Source organism: Achroia grisella, unplaced genomic scaffold (genome assembly GCF_030625045.1).
Source record: "Achroia grisella isolate CSIRO2021 unplaced genomic scaffold, CSIRO_AGI_Agris_v1 utg2786, whole genome shotgun sequence".
NCBI classification, from domain to species: Eukaryota; Metazoa; Arthropoda; class Insecta; order Lepidoptera; family Pyralidae; genus Achroia; species Achroia grisella.
The window spans coordinates 2,267,955-2,285,171 of record NW_026712766.1 but is presented as its reverse complement, the minus strand read 5'-3'; the positions used below and the strand labels follow the sequence as shown (position 1 = coordinate 2,285,171).

The 17,217-nt window shown below is 36.4% G+C and overlaps 3 protein-coding genes and 1 long non-coding RNA gene across 4 annotated transcripts in view; 1 reads left to right on the top strand and 3 right to left on the bottom strand.

Annotated features, from left to right (window-relative positions):
• Positions 1 to 2,268: 2,268 nt before the first annotated feature.
• LOC131843132 (uncharacterized) lies at positions 2,269 to 5,634 on the bottom strand. Its single transcript, XM_059191735.1, has 2 exons — positions 3,753 to 5,634; positions 2,269 to 2,891 (listed from the first exon to the last, which is right to left on the bottom strand). Exons 1-2 carry the CDS (start codon positions 5,632 to 5,634, stop codon positions 2,269 to 2,271), a joined length of 2,505 nt encoding a protein of 834 aa, XP_059047718.1.
• Positions 5,635 to 6,391: 757 nt separating this feature from the next.
• LOC131843145 (uncharacterized) lies at positions 6,392 to 8,545 on the bottom strand. Its single transcript, XR_009357522.1, has 3 exons — positions 8,155 to 8,545; positions 7,327 to 7,520; positions 6,392 to 6,530 (listed from the first exon to the last, which is right to left on the bottom strand). It is a non-coding gene; the product is annotated as an uncharacterized LOC131843145 (long non-coding RNA).
• Positions 8,546 to 9,938: 1,393 nt separating this feature from the next.
• Positions 9,939 to 12,926, bottom strand: LOC131843152 (tubulin alpha-1 chain). Its single transcript, XM_059191760.1, has 3 exons — positions 12,815 to 12,926; positions 11,525 to 11,747; positions 9,939 to 11,140 (listed from the first exon to the last, which is right to left on the bottom strand). The coding sequence occupies exons 1-3, from the start codon at positions 12,815 to 12,817 to the stop codon at positions 10,014 to 10,016; spliced, it is 1,353 nt and encodes a 450-aa protein (XP_059047743.1). The 5' UTR covers positions 12,818 to 12,926; the 3' UTR covers positions 9,939 to 10,013.
• A 3,157-nt stretch (positions 12,927 to 16,083) lies between these two features.
• Positions 16,084 to 17,217, top strand: part of LOC131843100 (mucin-5AC) — a 62,505-nt gene continuing 61,371 nt past the window's right edge. The window contains exon 1 of the mRNA XM_059191695.1: positions 16,084 to 16,274. The gene's annotated coding sequence lies outside the window, so the exon portion shown is untranslated. The remainder of the gene's footprint in view (positions 16,275 to 17,217) is intronic.

The following is a 17,217-nucleotide window of genomic DNA, read 5'->3' as shown; positions in this document are numbered from 1 at the left end:
TATGGCGCCTGTAACGCCACAAAATCGACATGTGCTTAATTATGACCCGCGTTGTACGTTGCCTTTTCCTGGACTTTCCAATTCAGACAGGAATCGATATTACGACGACCTGTGCCGCGCTTCGAATGCCTAGCGGCGCCACAGACTTACGTCGAATCCGTCAGACAAGAGTTGACCTTCAGCCGCTCCGTATGTCCTTCCGCGGGTTTGGAGTGTCATCTGCACTCGCCTGGTGAAGCTGTATAGGCCAGCTACGGTTAACAGCATAGAAATAATAAAAAAAAGTTACTTCAGAAATTGTAATACCTCTGGCACCCCTCAAACGTCGCCTTTCTGAGAACTTACTTGTTATGTCCCCGTACTATATTATAATAGTAATGCGCAGTTTATTGTAAATCAAGTAAATAATTATGTAGTACCGCCTATCGTCCGGTGAAGTTGTAAAGGCCAGCTGCGGCCAACAGCATTAGAATAGTTCAAAAATAAAAGCCTTTTCCTAGCTCTAAGTTACCTCCTTACCCTGTAATTTTACTACCATATCTCACCTTCGCACCGGAACTAAAGTGTGCACCGTGCGTGGCTACCTTCCACGCAGACGCCTCTGTACAATCTCCTCTAAAAGAGGGAAAGGGGATTGTTAGTAATGTGGACTGATGATCCCATTGCTAGCAATGTACCATGTCAGATCAACCTCCACGCGGTTCCCCCTGAAAACCATCGTGATACATTCCCGGTGAATTTGTCACGTTGGGCTAACTGATCTGACTTCGTGTTCATCTTTTCATCCTCCACTGGTGCCCCGCCAGCGTAAACCGTTAGCGCTGGCGGGTGCACCATTCCATTATCATCCTTTAAAAAAAATCTCTAATAATAAAACATCCACATACCGTGGTAGGTACACTTTACAGATCGCGGTTCTTATACTAAGCGAAAGATGGCGTAGATGATCGTTGAACCCTAATCTGTATCCTAAAATAGATGTTATAAATACCAGCTTGTTTTCCTTATATCTGCCATTTTATACAGAGCAATAAACTCATTACTCTGTATAAAATAAGAGTGTCCATGTGTCCACGAAAAAAGAAAATATAAAATACATATATATATGTATGTTTCCTTCACATTAACGGATCAACCAACTGCTATAGAATAAGGGATACACATGATAATTTTTTTGCGGTCTATTCTAAAGTCTGGTGAAGCTGTAAAGGCCGCAGTAAGCTTTTACAGCTTCAGCTACCTGACTTGAACTGACGATAAGGGGCGAGTGCAGAAGGCACTCCAAATCCGCGGAGGGACTTGTAAACCGGCTGGAGATCCACTCCTGCCTGACGGATACGACTAGTCTGAGGGGGATTGTTAGTAATATCACAGATAATATAATATTACATAGTAAAATGGTCTAGTGGACTTATTACCAGCAATGTATCGTGACAAGCCGGCCTCCACGGGATCTCCCTGGAAACCATCGTGGTTAATTCAAAGAGGCAAATATTCTCACCGTAGCTTCTCAATTTATATATTCAAATATCCTATATGTTCATAAAAATCTTTACTTATTTCCAAAAAATAGCAATATTCATAATATTAATACTAGATTTAAAGACTTGCTGTCCCCAAGTATCGTTTAGAAAAAGTCAATAGGTCTTTTATGGGAATAGGTACAAAATTTCAGAATAAGATACCAAAGGATATATTGGAATTACCCTTAAATAAATTCAAAACATCTGTTAAATCATATTTACTGAGCAAGGCCTATTACTCACTAAACGATTACTTGAATGACGAGCGTGCATGGCAATAGTTTTCATGTTCGGGATTTTCATTTAATGTTAGACATAGACACCTATATAAATACCTATGCATTGTAAATAAACTGGATTTAAAAAAAAATAATTCAATTGAGATTCTTGCCAGTTCTCCTCAATTTGATCTATATACCGAACAGGACGGTAGGAAAAAAGAATTATAATGTATAAACTTGACGCTCATAAGCGGCTAAAATGTCCTAAATGGTTAAATGATTTTTGAATTTGAATTTGAATCTGTGAACACTTAACGATCGGCCGTGTTCTGGAGTAATCACAGCGGATTTTCGGGAATAATGAAATTAAAGACGCAGAGTAACTTGTACGACTTCTATATTTTTAACTTAATAAAAACTACAAAATTGTATGAGCACAAATCGCAAAAGTGTAGTATTTGCGTAAATAAAATAAGTAGGCGCTTTGACTTCACAACATGCCCCCGGCATTGAAAGCTACGCTTTCAATCAGACTCCGATGATACTGGTAATGGGCAGATTTTGCTAAAGGCTCGCCGAATAACTCCAGTGGATGTCCGGATATCAGCAACCCGTACTATGCCGTCAAGACCAGGATGAACTCCCACAACTCTTCCTAATTTCCACTTTAATGGCGGAAGATTATCCTCCTTAATTACTACCAACGTATTCAATTTTAAATTATCCTTGCAAGTACGCCACTTGACACGTTGTTGCAATTCTGCAATGTACTCTTTGCTCCATCTAGCCCAAAAATGTTGTCGTAATTGCTCAATGCGTTGGAACCGTGTTAAATTATTTGTGGAATGTCTTTGATAATCTCGGTCTGGCAAAGAAGTCAGAGACCGCCCAATTAAAAAATGGCCTGGGGTTAATGGATTATAGTCCGCAGGATCCGAAGAAAGTGGTGTCAGGGGTCGAGAGTTCAGCACTGCTTCAATTTGTATGAGAGTGGTGTTAAGCTCTTCATAGGTTAATGTACAATTACCCAACACTCTCTGTAAGTGGTATTTTGTCGACTTTACACCCGCTTCCCATAAACCTCCGTAATGAGGAGCATACGCCGGAATAAAATGGAAGCCAATGCCATCACAGGCTACACTTTCGCCTAAAGAATTACAATTCGTCTTTAGAAATTTTGAAATGTCGTTGTATGCACCCACAAATGAGGTACCATTATCGGAATAAATATTGACAGGTTTACCTCTTCGCGAAATGAATCGACGTAAAGCAAGTATATAATTATTACTAGTTAAATCGCCTACCAACTCTAAATGAATAGCTTTGGTAGTGAAGCAAACAAAAACTGAAATATAAACCTTTACTAGCTTACAACCGCGGCCTTGTCGACTAGCGGACATAATAGGTCCGGCATAATCGACACCGACCGTTTCAAAGGGATAGCCACCAGAAAGTAGGCGCTGCTGTGGTAAATTTCCCATCAGGGGGGTTACAATTTTACCCTTCATGCGTGTACATCTGATACAATTGTGATAACAGGTTTTCGCTAAATTTCGCCCGCCTATAGGCCAATACCTTTCTCTTATAGATGCTAGCAACAATTGAGGACCGGCATGCATTAGCCGTTTATGCTCATAAATAAATAATAATTTTGTAAAAATGTGACTGGACTGTAAAATTATAGGATGTTTTTTATCTTGTGAAAAATTTGAATTATCAATACGACCTCCGACGCGCATTAATTTATTTTCGTCCATAAAGACGTTCAGTTTTAATAGTTGACTGTTTTTTGGCAAATTATCATTATTTAACAGTAACTTGTACTCGGCAAAGGATTCATATTGACTATTTGAAATAATTAAAACTAAGGCGTCGCGTAAGTCTACCTCTTCTAAAAAATTTGATACTACAAGTACCTTTTTACAATATTTGATAAATCTTAAAACATAGGCAACTGATCGCAATAGTCTTAAATAATTAGAAAAGCGACTAAATTCAATGAGCCCACAGGAATTTTTATTGTTAATAACAATAGCATTTAGAGATATGTCTGGTTTAATTTCTGGGAGAACTTCAACACACTTCAGTTGCGTAGGCCACTTCGACAAGTCATTCATGAGAAATTGCGGACCAGACCACCATAAGTTTAAACCTTGCAGATTACTAATATCCACACCACGAGATATTAGATCTGCTGAGTTTTCATCAGTTGGTACGTGTCGCCATTTACAATTTTCTGTCCTTTCTAAGACTTCAGCAACACGATTACGTACAAAAGGCTGAAGTCTAGAAGGCAGCATACGTAACCAACGTAAAACTATGGTGGAATCTGTCCAGCAGTAAGCTTGATCTATTCCCAATCTAAGCGACGTGATGACCTTATCATATAGCCGCGCTCCCATCAACGCACCGCACAGTTCCAACCTAGGTATTGTGGTAGGCTTAATAGGAGCTACTCGGCTCTTAGCCATTAACAACCGAACCATAACTTCACCAGAAGTACTGACGCTACGCAAATAAATGCAAGCTCCATATGCACGCTCTGAAGCGTCCGAAAAAACATGCAACTCTAACGACTTACAGGAGTCGCAAATAACAATCCTCGGTACACGAAGATCGTTCAAAAGAGGCAAAGTTTTACGAATGTAATTCCAATGACGATTAATATCATCAGTTAATGGTTCGTCCCAAGCTAATTTTTTAATCCAAAGCTGCTGTAACAATATTTTCATATTAATTATGCATGGAGCCAAAAGTCCCAATGGGTCAAAAATTCGAGCAATCATCGAAAGAATATCACGTTTTGTATTACCATTAGGAACTAGAGAACTTATTGGGAAACAGAGTTCATCAGAATCTGTGTGCCAACTAAGACCTAATAACTTATTTGGCTCATCACTCCCAATATTCAAATCGAATGATGATGCTTGAACGTCCTGAGGATCAATCATCAAAAGAGGAGTATTCGATTTCCATTTTCTTAATGGCATACATGCAGAAGCAAGTACATTAGTAACTTGCTTACGTATAGCTTGAACTTCAGCCAAATCGTTACCGCCCGTTAATAGATCATCAACGTAAAAATCATGTTGAATGATCTCGGAAATTTTATCATCCTTGCAGTCGATTCCTAACTGCTTTAGACAGCGTGTAGCCAGAAATGGAGCACTGGATGTTCCATATGTGACCGTGTTCAATATGAATTTTGTAATTGGCTCAGCTACATTACTACGCCACAGTATTTGCTGTAGATGTCTATCAGACGGGTGGACAATTATTTGTCTGTACATTTTTTCAACATCTGCAGACAAAACATATTTATGCTGCCTAAATCGAAGCAATATGGATATCAAATCATCTTGGACGGTGGGACCAATCATTTGGATGTCATTGTAAGAAACACCTGAGGTCGTAGGAGAACTGGCATTAAATACAACACGGAGTTTGGTGCTCGTGCTACTATCTCGCATAACACCGTGATGAGGAATGAAATATTCCTTTTCATCTACCTCAGGCTGTTTATATTCTGACATATGGCCAAGCGATTTATACTCTGTCATGAAGTTGCTATACATATCTCTCAATTCAAGATTGCTCGTCAACCTACGCTCTAAAGAAAATAAACAGTGTTCCGCTCGATGAAACGAATTACCTAAAACAGAAGAATCATGTTTAAGCGGTATACGGACGCAGAAACGACCGTCATCGAGGCGCGTTGTGTTCGCAACAAAATGTTCCTCACACATTCTTTCTTCCGGAAAATAATTTGATTTGGAGCATATCTCTTCCAGCTGCCAGAATCGTGTCAAGTCAGCTCGAATGTCGTCCAAATCATGACTTGAACTAGAATCAATTTTATTAAAATTACATTTTATATCATTTAAATGCATAATTGTGTCATGATGACTAAAGATAGGACCTGAAATTATCCACCCTAATCTGGTTTCGCACAATACAGGCTTTTTCTTACCTAATATTATTCTCCGCGTCCCTACCAAATCCCAAAAGAGATCGGCACCAATCAAGATATCAACATCTGCTGGTACAAAGAACGTAGGATCCGCCAAACTAATGTCAGTAGGGATGTCAATATTAGAAATATTAATTTCGTGACCGGGTACATTACTTGTGATTGATGGCAAAACATAACATTGAAGCTCAGAAGAGAAACTGTTATTCAACGACGTCATGTGCACATGACAAGTTTTGCCTACGCGTAAAGTTGCGTTATTTACACCCATGATTGACTTATCTACCTGACAGGTTTCCAAATTTAATTGTCGACACAATCTCTCAGTCATTAGACTTGATGTACTACCACTGTCTAATATTGCACGTACTATATGTTCGTGATTATTCTTATCATATAATTTTACCAACGCAGTAGATAATAATACATCACATTGAATTTTATTATAACTAGACATATTTGCTGCTAAAGTTACATTGTCAGAAGCAGCAGTCGTTGAAGACGACGCTAAAGGTGTAGTTTCAGATACGACTCTATTTTCATTACGAATATGATGATCATTGGCTGCATGAATCAGAGTGTTGTGTCGACGCTTGCATATTTTGCAACCTGGCCTTTTGCATAGATTAGCAAAATGACCTACACGAAAGCAATTGAAACATACCTTAAAACTGGGTAGTACCTTTAGGCGCGCTTCAACGCTCAACGCAAGAAACTGGGGGCAACCGGTTAGACTATGGTCACCCTTACACTTAGGGCAGATTCGATTATGTGATTCTGCTGTATTGGAATTCTGATGTGGATGACTGCCATGAACTGAAACCATAGATTTTAATTTCATAGTCGATTTATGATTTAAATTGCCCTGATTGACACGTGAAAGCTCTAATGTTTCAATCAAATCTGCACGATTTCGGATAAATTCTAGAAAGGTGTCAAAGGTAATTGAAGTATCTTTATGTGAATGCCCCTTAAATTCCTCCCACTCTCTATAAGTTTTACTATCTAATTTATGGGTAATAATATGGATTAAAAGGGTATCCCAATGTTTGACAGGTTCACCTAATGATTCAAGTGCCCGCAAGTTTTTATTTACCTGATCAATTAACCGCTTTAAATTTGCTGATGACTCCTTTGTTATTGCTTCCACATTGAACAAAGAAGACACATGATTTTGTATCAACAGACGTTTGTTGTCAAATCTATCGCACAAAAGTTTCCACGCAACAGCATAATTACTAGATGAAAACTCAACTGATTGAATTACCACGGCAGCAGAACCCTCTAACGATGCACGCAAATAGTGAAATTTATTCACTTCGTCTATTTCATCATTGTTGTGTATAAGGCTAGTAAAGGTGTCTCTAAATTCCAAATAATCATCGTATGAACCACTGAATCGCGGTAGCTGGATGGTCGGAAGACGCACCAGCTTATGATTATTGCTCGCTCGAGTACCTCCATCACTACCCATATTGCTCATAGTCTCAACATTAACATTTTGTAAACCTTGGGCTTTCGCGATTGCCTTGAAATATTGTGATTCAAAGTCGGAGCGCTCTTTAAATTGCTCTTCACTGTTATCAACTATACATTCAAGGCGCAACTGTACCTGATCATACTGTTCATACAACGACTCAATTTTACCCATACGTAATTGTAATTCTCTGGCATCCGAGAGACTTAACGGTTCATCAGTTAGTGTATGCAAATAATTAATAAATGCAGTTAAACGGCCTTTAAAACTGCCTCGCTTTTTTATTAACTCCTTTTCTTCGGTCATTATGGGATTCGAGTGTTGTCGACCTGGAATTTATACAATTAAAAAATTAATTCTAATTAATGAAATAAAGATCTACGATCAATAGGTATGAATACAAAATATTAAGCTAACAATATGTTAATTCGATAAAGAAGTATATTTATATGTATATTATATAAATCTAGTAAATGTACTGTAAATGTTGTGACATTACATATATTACATATGCACAAGCATAAGTACCGATTCAAATTGACATTAATAGAGAAAATACTAGATTGTTTCTTAACTTGCTGTCGTACATACGGCAAATTATTTGTTTAACATAAATGTACAGATTCCTTAAGTACCTAAATTGTAATATAATATAGAACCTGACAATAAAATTAAACACCAAACACCAAAGTAACATTTAACACAAAAGAATTAGTTATACCTACTTTACTTACATACAACTGACGTGAATAACTATTGAAATTTGCAATTATAAGGCATATATTTTGATAATTAACTCAAACAATGTAGCATTAGTGCTTACTATACTTAATTAAGTAGATTTGTAGTTAATTTTAGCAAATTATGAAAAAGTACTAATATTATTCACAATGCAGTAGGTAGGAAACCAATGAAGTTAAAATAATGTGATACAGATAAATAACGTAATTATCGTTTACTAACCTTAATAAAGTTTTTGATTTACTTATAATATTACCTGTAGAGTGTTGGGATAAGTTTATTATATAGTAATTTATACTTAACACCACTATAAATTACACTCGATTCACATCCAATGGTAGGTAGTTCTGCCGGTCAACTTGCATCCAATTAATTTCTCTTTTATTTCTTGTATTTCGATTTAATTCCACAAAATAATAACTGATCCGCATTTAATTCACATCCGGCTTCGATATAGGACCATGTTCTGGAGTAATCACAGCGGATTTTCGGGAATAATGAAATTAAAGACGCAGAGTAACTTGTACGACTTCTATATTTTTAACTTAATAAAAACTACAAAATTGTATGAGCACAAATCGCAAAAGTGTAGTATTTGCGTAAATAAAATAAGTAGGCGCTTTGACTTCACAACAGGCCGACTTGATTTAATACAACGCTGTATATTAGCAATATTAGTCAACGTATACCACGACGATAACTTAATCAGGCAACTCATAATAACTAAAATATATTTTTTGTAAATATATACATTACAAGACACATAGTAACCGATACAAACAATCATACTCATGAATACAAGTCATATAGTGCGATAAATCGAACCTGTAGGCCTCGCCACAGAGGTCATCAAATAATCCTTTGGGATCCAGATGATAAACGCTACTATACGAGTACGATCATATCATAAATACATATATGAATTTTTGTAACGCGAACTATGGGCTGACAAAAACTAGTTATTCATAAATACATTGTATGCACGCTGGCCTACCTACGACATAATATCTTTATTACAGTTTTGTCGTTGTGGCCTAATAAGGAGATCACAAGGTGATGTCATCCGCCTACAAGACCTGCCGCTCTTGGGCCCATTACCATAGCTACAGGCTCCATTACTTTCAATCGTTACGTCATGTCAATCATATTAATTCTACGTGGGCAGCGAGTTAGGATTATTTCATTTGTCATACAAAATACAATGCCCAATTTATACCATTTACAATTTTGTTTTCAGATACGTACTTTATAATAAACTTGCCCTCGAACATATTTTGAGAAATAATCGTACAATTAAAGTTATGGTAGTTTTTCTTTCAATCAATACTTATGCCGCGGTTCACTGAATTTTCTACTAGTCATAAAAGTTCAATAACGACGTTGTACTAAAAATGTATAAAATTTCTTTTCGTCACTGAAACTGATTTATAGGGAATTTATGAACGCTGTGGCTTTTAATTGACATTTGAAACATTACAATCTATTTTGCGTTTGTATGTAGTTATTTAGTTGTTATCTAGTTTTGCGATTACATATATTTTATAAACAATTCCAAACGTTATTGGAGACAATTTCGTTTTTAATAAAAATCAATGTTACATACAAATGGTGTACCTATCGATTTCTTTAAATTGATAATTCTTAGCGTACTCCAAAGAGTGAAGTTAATTAAATGTAGCATTATATTTAAATCATTCATGGCCATATACACTGCCGATTCAGTTGATTCAACTTGAAACAAAGTAGGACAGTTCGTTTTAGTCGCAGGAAGTAATTTAAATTTAATAAAATCGATAATAATATTAAGTCCTCATATTGACAAAATGATTGTACCATGTAATTGAAGCTAATGTAATGTAAACCTAAATATTTATAGGTGTAAATTAAATATATAATTTAAAACTGACTAATTGGCGAATGATTAATCGCCACAAGGATTTATATTTTGTATGTACAAATATACTTGTGTATACAAATCTAGGTATTAAGGAAATCAAACAACAGAGTCAACATAATTTTTCTTTTATTTTCATCACCGGGGAATGTATCGGTGCGTGCGCCAGGCAAGCGATTAAATGCGTTTAATATTCTTCTGCGCCTTCACCTTCTCCCTCAGCGGAGTCCATGCCGACCTCTTCGTAGTCCTTCTCGAGAGCGGCCAAGTCCTCACGGGCCTCGGAGAATTCACCTTCCTCCATACCCTCACCGACGTACCAGTGCACGAAGGCGCGCTTGGCGTACATGAGGTCGAACTTGTGGTCCAGACGAGCCCACGCCTCGGCGATGGCGGTGGTGTTGGACAACATGCACACGGCACGCTGCACCTTAGCGAGATCACCGCCGGGCACCACGGTGGGTGGCTGGTAGTTGATGCCGACCTTGAAACCAGTGGGACACCAGTCCACGAACTGGATGGTGCGCTTGGTCTTGATGGTGGCGATAGCGGCGTTCACGTCCTTGGGGACGACGTCACCGCGGTACAACATGCAGCAGGCCATGTATTTGCCGTGGCGAGGATCGCATTTCACCATCTGGTTGGCGGGCTCGAAACACGCGTTGGTGATTTCGGCGACCGACAATTGCTCGTGGTACGCCTTCTCAGCGGAGATGACTGGGGCGTATGTGACCAGAGGGAAATGGATGCGAGGGTAGGGCACCAAGTTGGTTTGGAACTCTGTGAGATCGACGTTGAGGGCGCCGTCGAAGCGCAGGGAGGCCGTGATGGAGGACACGATCTGACCGATGAGACGGTTCAAGTTGGTGTAGGTGGGGCGTTCGATATCGAGATTGCGGCGGCAGATGTCATAGATGGCTTCATTATCAACCATGAAAGCACAGTCTGAGTGCTCCAGGGTAGTGTGGGTGGTGAGGATGGAGTTGTATGGCTCGACTACAGCGGTGGAGACCTGGGGAGCGGGGTAGATAGCGAACTCCAATTTGGACTTCTTGCCGTAGTCCACGGAGAGACGCTCCATGAGAAGAGAGGTGAAACCAGAGCCGGTACCACCACCGAAGGAGTGGAAGATGAGGAAGCCCTGGAGGCCTGTGCACTGGTCAGCCAGTTTACGGATGCGGTCAAGGACTAGATCTACGATTTCCTTGCCGATGGTGTAGTGGCCACGGGCATAGTTGTTGGCCGCATCTTCTTTACCAGTGATAAGTTGTTCTGGATGAAACAACTGTCTGTATGTGCCAGTACGAACCTCATCTGTGGACAAGTTACAAATACATATTAATAATCAATTTATTATTTCTCTTCTGAACTAAAATCAGATTATTAAATATTAATTTTAATATTTCTTTTATATATTCAATTTAAATATATTCTGACAATTTTTCATTTACTTGTTTTTGTGTCATGTTAAGATTGTTAAAAACCCAAGTCGTGTATTGTGCAATTCATTGCAAATTTAAACCTCTAACAACAGTACAGGATCTATACAAAATAAGGATTCAATAAAGGAGTTTAAAAACCGAGTTTGCCATTAAAACCATATTTCCATTGCCTGTCACAATATGTACTACTTTAGGATAGAAAACTCGAAGACTATACCTAGGAATATCAAGTTTATTACTTTTAAACAATACTAACCAACTACAGTGGGTTCGAGGTCCACAAATACAGCACGAGGGACATGTTTGCCCGCCCCGGTCTCGCTGAAGAAGGTGTTGAAGGAGTCATCACCACCGCCGATGGTCTTGTCTGCTGGCATCTGACCATCAGGCTGGATGCCGTGCTCCAGGCAGTAGAGCTCCCAGCAGGCATTACCGATCTGGACTCCGGCTTGGCCGACATGTACGGAGATGCACTCACGCTGTAGACAAAAAATTAACAATTAAGTTTTGATATAGAAAATACAAGTCTAACGTGCTAAAATTTAAGTTATTATTAAAACAAAAGTTAAGTAATTACATTTGTTCAAGATATTATTTATATCTTAAATTTAATTTAAAGTATCATAAAATAATTCAATGGATACGCCCCATCATCAGACTGCAAGTGTGTAAAAGCACTTAAGTAAACTAGAAACAAATTAACCGTTAAGAAATGCAACGACCCGGTTCTAGCCAAATACCTACTTAACTTTATTCACTTGCTTGATTACTATTATTCGAATCATTTTTGAGTACGTAAACTGTAGATACGTACCTACTTTCATGTCTATTCATAAAAGGCAAATGGCGGAGAAAGGTGAAAGTCAATTTCATTCTGCAAATGGCGGAGATTCCAATTCCCACCATAAAAGAACACAAAGGCGCGATCTTATGATACTCATTTAATTCAACGGAAGAGTTGAGAATATAGAATATAAATATGCAAATTATAAAACTTGAAGATTGGTTATTATCTATCGGATAGCCTGCTACTCAGGTGTCGCATGAGATCACCGAACTCCGGCCTTCAATGAGGTCACGAACACGTCATCCCAGCAATAACAGGAAACAGATATGTAGCGATCTAGTTTAAATTTATAAAATTCGAAATAATTAAAAACTATTATTTAAGAAAGTAAAGTCAAGGGCGTGGCTTACTATTTTATCAATAAAAGAATGAGATGACAAGTAGTGATTATTAAATTAAAATTATTGAAACAATTGAATACCGATTTCCGTTGTTAAAAAAATAATTAACATAAATTATGACAGAATAGAATATTCTTTAATCTTAGATTTACAAGATAATACGTCGAAATGTTTAAAGTAGCTTCATATGATAAAAATATAAGTTGGAAAAGTGTCGCCTACAATAGTCGGGTTATACGCCGACAAAATGGTGGCGTGGCCACCCGGTTTATGTAAATTGCAAACGACGTAAATAAAAATTATAAGAAACATAAAGATAATATGGGATGTTTAATATAAATTATAAAATAGTACTCACCATTTTGAATTGGTTTTTTTAAAAGTATTAATAAGTTATTTAAATAAAAAGTCAGTCGTCGTTCAGCGCGACCGGTGAAGAGGTTTGCCGAACGAATATTAACGCCGGAAAATCCGTTGAAACCCCTTATATAGCATCGGTGTCACGGGGAGCGACGCTTTGAATACTAGCCTATGATTGGTGGATCGAAGTACCGCATGGGCGGCTCAACCAATAAGGTCAAAGCTACATTATATCACCATTGCGGGAATATGTAGGTTGCTGGTGAATCATTCTAAACTAGTGTTTGACAAATATCGATATCGAAAAGTAGAAAAATCTACCTGAGCACATTTACCACTACTGAGTAGAGTCATTGGTATCTGTAATATAAGAATATCGTAAAGGAATTTAATATGAAGTTTGTAATGTAATCTGCTTCTTCCTGATCCTATACATTTGGGGTCGGCATAATATTTTTTTCTCTTCCATTCGTCCCTGTTCGCAGTCATCTCCTTATTCATTTTTATATCATTTTTCACACAGTCCATTCATCTCTTTTTCGATCTTCCTCTGCCCTTATAACAGTTCACATTAATATTTTCATCAGGATATTCTCTTCATTCCTACGCATTACAAGCCCTTATTATGACAGACGATTACAAGTGTGTAATATATGTAATTTGTATGCCATTTAGTTTGTATCATAATATGCTTCTCAGTTAATAGTTACGATCTGCTAGTAACTAATGATATTCTTGATATGTAATATTTGTAGCGTTATGACGTATAAGTGCATATCTCATATGCTTATATGTTTATAAGTACATACTATAAATATGTAGTTTTTCGTGAAAGAGTAACAAACATCCATCCATACTCACAAAGTTTCGTGTTTATTATATCAAAATATTAGTAAGAAAATAAATAGTTATTTATAATTGTTTCATTTGTTCATTTAAATTGAAAATGTCGATACTATACTGCAGACTGAAAGGCACACCTAACCGTTAACAGTCACACACTAGCAAACTATAGCCATACACAGACACGATACCAATACACACATCGAAATACGTAGGCTGGGCGCCGGCCGTCTGGCTATTTCATCAATACTTTATGTCTAGAAATGTTATAGCTTTCTATAGGACATTGACAGGGTTTTTTTTTAATGAAAAATAAATAAATATGGTAAAACAAATGACTGTTATTTCGTGTATTTAAAAAAATACGATAACCTTTCTGCTGAACTATAACACCTATAAGCATAATGAATACACACACATACAAAACATTACCTACAACAACAAAGTGCAGGTCTAATTTTATTCATTTCATCACCATTTAAAGGAATATTAATGAATAAATATGTTAGGTCAGTGATTTAATTTTTACAATATATACCTATTTATATGAAATACTTCTTATTACTGTTCATCATTGCCTTGCCTTTATCCCATTATTTGTGGTCGGCGCAGTATGTCATTCTCTTCCACTGCTTTCTATCGGTCGTCATATCTGAGGATACTCTTCTTTTATTCATATCATCTTTCACACAATCCATCCATCATTTCTTAGGGCGTCCCCTCCCTTTACATCCATCCACATTCATATTATAAACTTTCCATAAGACATGATCCTCGTTCCTCCTCCTACTACTTATTACTGTTATAAGTAAAAAATACCGCCCCATCAATATCCCTAAAATCTGCAGAATGTCAGTACTTGTTGCAGCAAGTCTAGTCAAGTTGAATTTGTTTGCATGTTTTATAGGCAAACAAAGTCAACTACCCTTAATTCTATAATTAGCTACCTATTTTTACTATTCATGAACCTTTGTTTTGTTGCCCTTTCTTTATTGCCAGAGTTAGTAGGTTCATTTCTTTTGGTAAATATAGAGCATGCCTGCCGTAACGGTATACGCTGGCGTTTCTGTGGAGGAAGATAGTATGAGCATGAAGTCAAATCAGTTAGTTCTTTGTGGATAATTCACCAAGAATTAAACAAGATGGTTGTCATGTGTACATCGTGGAGGACGGCATTACTGCAGTGCAATACCGCTTTCCGATCGATCTGGAAATTCAGAAAATATTTTTATTGTGAAATACCGCCATCTAGCGAAACTTAGTTGAATTAATAAGGTGGTGAGACTCAGCGACAGTCACATTTTTTAGTCTACTCTTTGCTTTTGTTAACGCAATTTAAATCTAATACTTATACAATTAAATTAATATTACAGCAAGGTTCTATTTCGGCTTTACACGTATAAAGATTCTTTAATACCATGTAAGAGAATACAATACAATATAAATCGATTTCTTGTAATGTCGCTAGATATTCCTTGAACAAAATTAAAAATTGCTAAAAGTATGTTAATTCTTAATGTTAATGTTAATAAGTTTTTTTTAACCATAGAATGGTTAAAAAAAATATTAAGAATTTACTGTTAGCTGTCAAAATGACATTAACGCCCTATCTGTGAGACTAATTACAAGACTTCTCACAGAGGGGGCTAGTGTCCGAGCCCAATAATTGGTTCCTTTGCAAATAAGATTAATAAAATTTATAATAACCTAAACAGTAAACAGTGTAAGTGTATATCAAAAGTAATAACTAAAGACGTTTGTAGTATTGACTTCAGCGCCTCAAGCCGCAATGTAAAGACACCACCACAGATACTAGCACGTACAGAATAAAATGAAGAAACCCTCAGAGTTGTCTATTTTCCCTTCAGGGGAAAACGGACTGGTTGTAAAGCTAAACAGGTTGACGACTGCCCATCTGATAGAAAGTAATATATACTAATAATTAAAATAACATAAAGCCAAAAAATTTTCTTAATATACTACTACACATTACTAAAATTTGTAATAAAAATTACCACAGATAGGATGATATAACTATACAAATTAGCCTCTTCCCAACGAGGAAAAAACATTGCAAATGACATATAAAAATGTTATAACTACCGTCAAAAGTCAAGTAAACAACCATTTTTATATCCATTCCTAAAGAAAAGGCATAGGGTCTATATATAATTATACTTAAATAGTCTTTATTTTAATAATATTTACAAACTTATTGTAGGTACAGTTTTTTTCTAGAATATTAAAGTAATATTTAGAAACAATAAAATAATTATAACTTTCTTTTTCAATATATTTCTCACGTATTTCTATCTCATTTGTGCTGCTCATACGGATTGTTGCATAAAAGAGACAAACAGATATGAGTGAATGCGCAACACGATATATGATATTTCCGTTCGTTTTCCCGCGCACATTCAACAAGCAGAAGTGCGCGCCATCGTTATTTCGTGTGCGAACGTTTCTTGAGTGTGCGATACGAAAAATTCGAAAATCGTAAATATTATTTTGTAAATTTTATGTGTTTGTAAAATGAAATAAATAAGTTTAAGTGTAATTATACTGTGTGTTTTGTGTTGTGTTGGCCTATATACAAGTGAGGGATTTAAATTACAGTACGTATCATTTTTGGCGCTTTTTTATTATGAATATTTTTGAACATTGCAGAAATTGAACTAACCAAAATGTTGATAAATTTGAACATAGTTACATAAGTAGGTATTAGTAACTGTGATAAAATCAGATGGATAGATCCTTTTAAGGTGTGTTGCCGTTAGATTTGTAGAATATGGTCTGCCTTGAAACTTGTAATCTGACTAGAGCTTGCATGAACTCTTGAAGAAGGATCTGTTTCTTGGCAGGTTAACTGTTTATTAAAAAGAGCACTTTTATTATACGCATTGTCATAGTAAAAGTATGTAATAATTAATAACACTTAATAGGTATTATTACCTATTTTTATACTGTTCTGTCGACGTACTGGCAGTATATTTTATTTATCTTATTTTTTTATTATATTTTTAAATGTTTTATATGTTATAATTTTTTTAGCATAACTATTTTCTAAAATCATGTTCTTTAATTTGTTCTTAGTTTAATACATTTAAAAGTCCTTACTTGCTCAGGGCTTAGTGGTTACTTGCTCAGGGCTTAGTGTTTATTGAATAGGGAATTGACAAAGAACAATCAAATAAATTACAAATTATGCTAATTTGTAACTTTTTTACATAATATGCTAGACAATATTAATAAGATACATAATCCAATAATCTAAATAATACAACCAAAATAATCCGAGAGACAGTTGACTATACCTGTGACTACCCTGTCAGGGTAGTCGTGACTATTATTAAGTCGTATGTTATTACTAGTTCTTACCCGCGACTTAGTCCGTTTTTTTAGATAAAAAATAGCGTACATCCGGCCTCATGATACAATATATTTTCCTGTCAAATTTTATTAGCCATTTAGTCGAGAAAGATTACAAAATAAACAAACTGGACTAAATGACTTCAACTGAATTTCTATTCGAGGTTTATATATATTTTTGTAAAAAGA

Excerpts from the sequence above, each read along its gene's own strand:
- LOC131843132 (XM_059191735.1), bottom strand. The coding sequence starts at position 5,634 with ATGCATTTAAATGATATAAAATGTAATTTTAATAAAATTGATTCTAGT. Across the intron at positions 2,892-3,752 it reads TATTAACAATAAAAATTCCT|GCGAAAGTGTAGCCTGTGAT; the intron begins GTGGGCTCATTG and ends GTAATTCTTTAG.
- LOC131843152 (XM_059191760.1), bottom strand. Across the intron at positions 11,141-11,524 it reads CCTCGAACCCACTGTAGTTG|ATGAGGTTCGTACTGGCACA; the intron begins GTTAGTATTGTT and ends ACTTGTCCACAG.